General features: G+C 38.1%; 1 protein-coding gene across 2 annotated transcripts in view; it reads right to left on the bottom strand.

The window, feature by feature from the left end:
- Nucleotides 1-1,307: 1,307 nt before the first annotated feature.
- The window catches only part of TMEM135 (transmembrane protein 135), a 156,287-nt gene continuing 149,102 nt past the window's right edge, over nucleotides 1,308-8,492 (bottom strand). For both annotated transcript variants that reach the window (XM_062514193.1, XM_062514202.1), the window contains 5 exons: nucleotides 7,059-7,122; nucleotides 6,301-6,377; nucleotides 4,535-4,633; nucleotides 2,995-3,062; nucleotides 1,308-1,455 (listed from right to left, as the gene is read on the bottom strand). In XM_062514193.1, coding sequence (XP_062370177.1) covers nucleotides 1,323-1,455; nucleotides 2,995-3,062; nucleotides 4,535-4,633; nucleotides 6,301-6,377; nucleotides 7,059-7,122 — 441 coding nt within the window. In that variant the 3' untranslated portion in view covers nucleotides 1,308-1,322. The remainder of the gene's footprint in view (nucleotides 1,456-2,994; nucleotides 3,063-4,534; nucleotides 4,634-6,300; nucleotides 6,378-7,058; nucleotides 7,123-8,492) is intronic.

Here is an 8,492-nt window from a genome sequence, read left to right as displayed (position 1 = left end):
AATATAATTCATCTTTTCATTAACTTCTAGGGTAATGAACACCATTCAGCAACAGCTGAATGGGTTGTCATATTAAAAAGCCCAAAAGAGCAAAGGAAAAAGTAACAAAACAATTAGCATGTCAAGGTCTCAATTTAGAGTACAAATCTGCAGAAATATGTACAGTAAAAATGAGATGGACTTTGTGTAGGTAGTTATTTGCATTGTGTACCATATCAAATTTAATGTAACTGTGCCAGTCGTGGGTCTGATGGCCTGATGGAAAACCACTCTTCACCAATTACAAGGAAAAAAGACTATTAACGATTGTCAAAAATGTTCTCTGTAACAGCCTAACCTCAGGGGTCAGCTCTCCTCCAAAGAAATGCTTGAAACACTGGCTGGTGCTGCAACCCAACAAACAACCTGATGCCATCTAAGGGAACAATGTCAAACCCTTTCAGAAATAAACATTTTGCTTCAGTATATTTTAGCTGGGGAGGGGGTGTGTTTTGCTCTGTTTTGTTTTGTTCTTGGCTTTTTTATTTTTGTAGCTGTCTGCTGTTTCCAGCACTGTCTCAGAGGCTGGAATGTTTCATTCCTTCCTCTGCCAGTTGTGTCCTTTTCCACTTGGCAGATGCTGACCGCTACACCCACTGCTCCTCGGCACACGGCAGCCACCGGTACCACCTTCTTGTTTTCCTTGTCCTCTATCTGTGCCATCAGCAGAATTTGCAGCCCTGGAATGTGATTTCTGAATCAATATACATTTTCTTTTCCTAAGGAATGCCTTATTTTGCAACCACAGTTGTGTAAAAATACCCTAATTTTAACTAATGAGGTGGTTCTTTTGAGACAAATCAGTGACGCAATTTAGAAAACCAGGGATGCATTTTCACCAGACTGTAATATTTTTAACATCAGGTAAAATTTTGGACCTAAACTATGACAACTGTCTTCCTTTCTAAATTAAGAGTTACTTTTAGTTTCATCAAGAGATATTCTACTGGTATGAACTATGGAATTTTTGAAATTATGAAGCATATTTATGTTTTACTTCTTTTCTCTAAATATATTACTCATTTGTTTAATTCATTCAGGATTCTACCATACTGTCAACCAACTACAGTAATCCAGAAATGTTTTCTGCTTCTGGAAGGGGCTTAATCACTAAGCCACACCTCCCTGCAAAGCTTCAGTATTTTTGATTGATAAAAAGCATTTCTCACTGAAGTAATACTGAAGTGGAGCCCTAGCCCTCCTCCATATATACGACTGTCAAGTTAATTAACTTTTCAGGACAAAATGCTGATCACATTTGATAACGAGCCACACTGTTATGTTCAAGACAGCTCCAGTGGTAGCTCTGGTGGCACAACTGTGTATCTTGGGTCAAGGTTAGGTGTGAAATCCTTGAAGTTCTTAGATGCTTCGGTACCAAACACATCTAAAACTTTCCTGTTCATGAGAGCAAACCTGAAAAAGTAAAGACAAGAAAGAATGAAAGCATAACTCAATTACTTACAAAAAAATTATTTCATGTCATGAAAGTTTACAAAAATCTCTGACATATAGGCTTCAACCTGCACTGTTCAGAGATTGAAAGTTTTTCACCTCAGGCAATAAAGACTTAAAAAAAAAAAAGGCGCATTTGTAAAATGTGGCTAACAGTGTTTCTAAAAGTGTACTTCAAGTAATGCAACTTATGAAAAAGGGGAAGAGTCCCCTTCCACTTTTAATTTCACAAAAACGGTCACACCAAAAAGGTATTCCCTATCACTCCAGCAGATCAAACTGTGGTTCTGCCTGCTCAAGTCTGGATGCCAATTTTATGGATGTTACAACCTAATTTCATTTTGTTGCTCTTCACAACTAGAGAATGAAAAGTGTATAAAATGTCAAAAAAAAATTGCCTTTACGAACAGATTGTTAAAATTACTATTACAGAGATTTGCTTCAGATAAAATAAATGAGCAGAACAGAACTTGTATTCCTTCCTCTCTTTCAACTAAGACAATCTTAGGATTAGAACAAAATGAAAAAATACAGCCAAATTGGACATCTGCACTGACATCATTCCCTGTATCATGTTTGTATGGCCTCAGAGGTTGCCTGAGGACTGCCTCCAGGCATCCCAAGGAAAGCTTCCCACTAAATCTAGCAATGTATTCAATCATCTCATGTGTGTACATGGGGAGTGTAGGTTCAACATGCTCCAGAGACTGGCCTCTGATTTCACTTCTATTTTTACAGCCTGGAGAGCTTGTTGTCACGAGAAACATTGCCTTTTATAACCCCAATCATAAACTGATCAAGATTTGGATGCCTTGTTCCTGCCACACACTGCACCAGTGTAACAGTGTACACTTCACTAAACTGTAACCTTGTAAGTCAGTTCCAGCAAGATCTGTTTTTAAAAGAAAGTTCTTTAGGTTCCTGCAGCATATAGGAAAAACATCCAGTTTGATATTATAGTGTATATTTATGATTATGATCAGTAAAAATTCTTGATTAGCTTTCCAAGAAAAAAAAAATCCTTTCCCAACTGAAACAGTTATAAAAACAGTACTGAAACTTTCCAGTATTTTTAGGAGATAGTCTGACATTTCTAGTAATGCTTTTAAACTCGTAGTAATATAATGTTGCCAATCACTGTACATACCAAGTGATTTTTTCAAAATATATAGTTGTCTACTGCATTCCTCATGTTCCAGTGGTATCTGAAGGTATTCCACCCTCCAAGTGAACTAAAAAGACTTCAAGTAAAACACTCATCTGCTAAATAGTCTTTACTAGAGTTAAGTCTGCTCCTGTCATTACACTAAACCCAGCAGTGTCACTTCAGCAGCAAAGAACTTCAAGAGTACTGGACACCATTTGAAAAGCAAAGTAAATCCACAGGAAATTAACTCTCATGTACTTCTAGGGCTCTGCTGTTGGCAGTGAATGACACAGAAAGGTGAGTGTGATCAATGACAGGTTTAGACAAGCCATAACACACCCCTGAGTACATACCTGCCCTTCGTTAGTCGTAAAAGAAATTTCCAGTATGAAGGTCTCAGGTTCTGAACTTCCATGACAGCCTGCAAGGAGAGGTTTCTGTCAGAGCCAGCTGACAGGGTCAGGCAACAGCTTAATCTGCTACATTAGGTTGCCAAAATCAGCAATAGGATTGTTACGGAACTCATTTTTACTGCCCTCTGCTGAATTCAATGCTCTCTATGACCATCACTAGCACAGACTGATATTCCCAGAATACAATATTTTACCAGTGGTGACAATTAACTTATATCTCGCTGCAGAGAAAGCAACAATCATTATTCCTACGTACATGACTGTGGACTGGTGGAGGCCAAATTTGCCTCCTGCTTAATCCCCTACCTGTTCTGCATTTTGTGATCCCCAATTTCTTCAGTCATATTTATATTTCATGTTACATTATCTTCAATAATGTCATATAGCCAAAATCCATGCCTTCTCTCTATTCCATAGCTTTTGTGGGTCACTTTGAAATATAACGAATAACAAACATCTCAGCATAGATCCTTTTTCTCATTACTCCTTCCTTCTTCCTGCTAAACCTTGCAATTTGTTTCTAATCTTATATTCGTTTTCCAGTTAGTTATTAAGTAACCAAAAAACCCTTCTTTTCTCATACGAACATTTTGTCTGTTAGTCTCACGTGATTGTCCCTGACAGCAGTACTCTGGAGACCTTCAGGCACATCCCAGGCACTAAAATATCAATTCACTTTGATACTAAACTTAAGAGATATTCCCAAGTACATGGGAAAAATGAGGAGGAGGAGTGTCTTTTAAATGTTCTGTTAAACACAAGACTGCAGGAGATTGCTTTAGGGTCATTTTATACTTTCTTTATTGGGGGACACAAAATCATAGTCATGGAGGTCCAGAGAATATGCAGTTCATGTAGGGATGTTTTAGCAGAAGGTCTAGAAATGGTGGGATGTAGTAAAATAGTAGAGCTATTTGGGTAGCACTGAAAAGTCACTTGTCTTGCTGATGCAGACAATAAAAGGACTGAGGATAAAGGCATGTAGCTAACTTAGGAAGTGCAAAAGATGGTAACTACAGCTTGTGTCAAATGTAACACCTCAGGATTATTACTATTTTTTGCAGATTTTTTTCAACTAGTCAATATTAATTTAAGTCAGTGGAAACTTTGATTTAAAGTTGATTTAAAAAAACATAAAATATTGTATTATACTGTTTGCCTCCTTGAAAAACTGTCCTTTCGCATGCTCATGGAAGTTCATACATAAACGTTCATCTTCTGGGTGAGTGTGTTTTCAGATCCTTTCCAAAGAATTCAATGCTTTGTATAATGTATTCAGCTATAAGCACAGGAGAAAATGAGTCCTAGAAATGACCTTCCCACAGTGACACTCAAAACCAGGACACAGGAGCCCAAGGATGCAGAAGCAAGATGCTGTGAATCACTACATCTCATTTCTACAGAACTATCTTCCTGCACTCCTCTTGTCATTCAACATTTGATTTAAAGAACTTCATGCTCTGTTAGAGAACATACTTACTGCCTGGAAGCATATTGATGTAGAAATGGCATAGATGATGCTGTCTGCATGAGGAAAATAGGGAACCTTCCCTGATTCAATGCCTTTGAAGTACATAGTCTGTAAAAATAAACAAAAAATGTTGAATGCAACAAAATCAAAATATCTTTTTACTTTTTATCTTTTAATAAAAAACATGTCAACTTTTTATTTTTTATATGCCCACAAATGTGACATTGATTAGGAAAGATTACAGAAGTTGCACAAGATCAATCTAACAAGAGGCTATTAATGCACAGAACAGAATGAGCAACAGCTTGGGTGTTACAGAACCTAAAGATAAAAAGGGGAAAGTTTGCTCTGTTAAATTCTTCATTTTAAAAAGCAAAAGTACAATGCAATAACTATTCCAGCAAAGTGAATATTCACTGTTCTTAAACAGCTTGAAATCACATACTTTACTTTCTGAGAAAACATGTACAGTTTATTTTCCTGAGCACAGCCTGACCTTGCAAAGCAGCACACGCCTCTTTGGTCAGTTACCCTTGGCTTGCGTAAGATGATAATAGTAAAAAAAAAAAAAAAAAAAAAAATAGAACACACAAAGCTTTTCTTTTTTCACTGTAGCCATGATGTCTCAAAGTCCAGAGAAAACTACCAGCAATACATGATAATACTGAGATATTACTGTTTTTTTACAACTGGTGTTCTGAAAGTCAATATGGGTAACTCAGATTTGCATTTATATGGCCAATATGTGCTGCCTTCAGAGCTTGGTCTGGGATAACCAGGAGGAACAGAGAGTATCTCCCCTTTTTATGTTTAATTTCACATGTAACAAAAAAAGTTTCCTCTTATGTTCAGTAAAATGAATTCTGCTCTGGTAACGAAGGTGGATAAATATCACTAGAGAACAAGGCCTTCAAGGTCTGCAGGAGAAATTTGTGTCTTAGCTATGATGCACAGTGAGAGAACATTATCAATTCATTCCAGTGGTGGTGTTGGGAATTTAACCATGACCAAGTCTCAGTTTTCTGGAAAAATCACAATTAAGAAATCAAATGCTGGTTAGAAAAGTACAATCAACAACCCAAACTCTAACTTTTTTATTTTTCCTGGGCTCCTAATTTTAACAAGTTCAGAGAAATAATTCAGGCCTGAAGAAAAGTAACTGGAACAAAGTTCATTCCAAAGCTGGGAATTCAATCAGCTGTAGTACACTGACAAACAACTTCAGCTATAGACTAAAACCTAAGCTATTTTCAGTTATCTTAGACTGCTGAATGCCAAAATTAGGGAACAAAGGCAGGAAGTTAAGCTGTAGCTTTTGGCAATAAATCTGCAATTAAGGACTAGGTCTGATTTATGTTTTTGGCAGAATAGACATTCTTGGAACTTTCTGATTTAAAAAATCTGCAAAAACTACAAAGCAAAGGGTTGTCAGGAGATTACAAAAATGAATGAAGAATATACATGAAGACATAAGAACATCTAAAATGGGGAGGGGAGGGGAGGGGAGGGGAGGGGAGGGGAGGGGAGGGGAGGGGAGGGGAGGGGAGGGGAGGGGAGGGGAGGGGAGGGGAGGGGAGGGGAGGGGAGGGGAGGGGAGGGGAGGGGAGACCACATGGCAGCATTTCCTCTTGGCGCACATGTACTGAAACACCATCACCATGCAACTTTGTATTTTACTAAAATTGCCTGACAAAACCCCTTAAATTCATTTTCTTTTCTTCTGCCTTGAAAAAATAGATGAAATGAAGATCTCTTTTAGGAGGGTAACAACTTACCTCTACTAGTTTGGACACCAGATACATAGAGATAGTTGTACTTTTGTAAAACATCATAGAAATTCCTGCTAGACACCCTGTAAGAATTAGAAAAGCATTGTTAAGGTCACTGTTGTGTGTCAGCCCAACAAACACTGCACAGGACTATTTATTTCTGTTGCTACAGACAGCACAGTTCAGTGATGTTCTTTTGCTGCCCATGCAAATATGGTTTGTATCACTTAAAATAGAAAGTTTCAGAAAGCTGAAACAAATCTGTACTTCAGTGCTCAGGAGCACACTATCAGATTTTTCTCTTTTTTGTGGGATGAGAGATCTCTGTGGTTCCAACACGTGACAGATGCACATGAGGGAAGGGCCTCACCACCACATGAATTTCACAATAAAAGCATCTTTCTTTGGACCCAGTGGAGCCCAATGTGTATTCCGTCACATATGGAAGAGTCAGTATTTTCACCTCACATCTCTACAGCTGTAAATTAAAGGACAAGTTTATATTTATGCACGCAGTAATGAACTGTCCTTAGAGCTAACCATCAACTCCACATTTGACAGAATTTGCCTTACAATTTTAATTGCAACTCTTTCTTTGACACTACTTGAAACATCACTGCCACTTTGACACAACCTTGATGTACATAAAAATAGGAACAAAGTCCTGTTTTCATCACAGAAGTCTGAAAAGGGAGTAGCAGGACAGACAAGAGGAATACCTACAGAGTGCCAACACACACAACACAAAATTTACGTGGACTCACCAGCTACAAGTGCATGAAGCTCATCATCTAGGTTTCGGACCCAGCGCAGGAAGCAACTTGTACCCTGTGGGTGAACAGAATGCTTAGGCTTAGCCCTACTTATTCCTTAGAACACACAGACTGGAGGTATTCCTTATAAGCTAGTAATACAGCACACAGTATGAATTAAGAGTGTAATGTGATAATACCCATAATCACAGAATCATAAAATGTTTTGGGTTGGAAGGGACCTTAAAGATCAACTCGTTCCATCTCCCCAGCCATGGGCAGGGACACCTTCCACTAGACCAGTGTGCTCAGAGCCCCTTCCAGTCTGACCTTGAACACTTCCAGGGATAATGTATTCTTCTACTTGGTAAGGTGGTAACAATAAAAGGCAATTTAATTGGTCCTTGAGGAGGCAAACTTTGCCATTGTAAGAATCTTGTAAGGAAAATGTAAAATCACATTGTAATTTCTTAAGAGCTGTAGAAACTTTCATTATTGAGACACATTATGTCTGATTATGTAATTTTTACCACATCAACAAGCACTGAATTACATTAAAAAAACTACAAGAAATCAACACAACTAAAGAACAAGCTTTTTAAAAGCACTGGTGATACCAAACTCCAGACAGTTGGATATAGTACTGATAACATTTCAGTGTCTTAAATTTACTATTTACTGCTGCCATTTCTTTCAATATCGGACAGCAGATGAATCTAATTGGAATTTGAATTCCAATCTAATACCAAAGCTAATTTTGAATTCATGTCATCCTCATTTACTGTATGTATCTAAACTCTTTCCCATGAGAAAGGTTTTTTCAACTACATACAAAACCTCCAGAAATTCTTCCATACATCCAATAAATTCGGGAACTAGGAAAACATATTAATCTAAAAAAGTAGAATTTCATATTCCCTTGGATCCAAAATGCACGAAGCATTTAATGTTTTGTTTTTTTTTTTCCCCTGGTCCAATTTTTTTGAGCGACTAGAATCTTTGCTGCCCTATTTAGACTAGAAGAAAACTATAATGCAACCCAAATTTGTGTAAGTTATGAAATGCAAACAATAACATATAGTAGATCATAGAACCGGAGGATCATTTAGTCTGGAAAGAACATTTAAGATCAAGTCCAACTGTTAACCTAGCATCCACCAAGTCCACCACTAAACCACATCCCCAAGAGCCACATCCACACCTTTTGAACACTTCCAGAGATGGCAATTCCACCACTTCCCTGGACATCCTGTTGCAGTGTGTGACAACCCTTAAAGTGAAGGAAGATTTCCTACTATCGAATCTAAACCTCCCCTGGGCAACTTGAGGCCAATTGCTCTTGAACTGTCCCTTGCTACTTGGGAGAAGGGATTGACCTACACGTGGCTGCAGCCTCCTTCCAGGCAGTTGTAGAGATCTCCTCCAGGCTGAACACCCCCAGCTCCC

Source organism: Cinclus cinclus, chromosome 2, assembly GCF_963662255.1.
Source record: "Cinclus cinclus chromosome 2, bCinCin1.1, whole genome shotgun sequence".
Taxonomy (NCBI): domain Eukaryota; kingdom Metazoa; phylum Chordata; class Aves; order Passeriformes; family Cinclidae; genus Cinclus; species Cinclus cinclus.
Note: the sequence above shows the minus strand (reverse complement) of the source record. Positions and strands in the feature narration are given on the sequence as shown.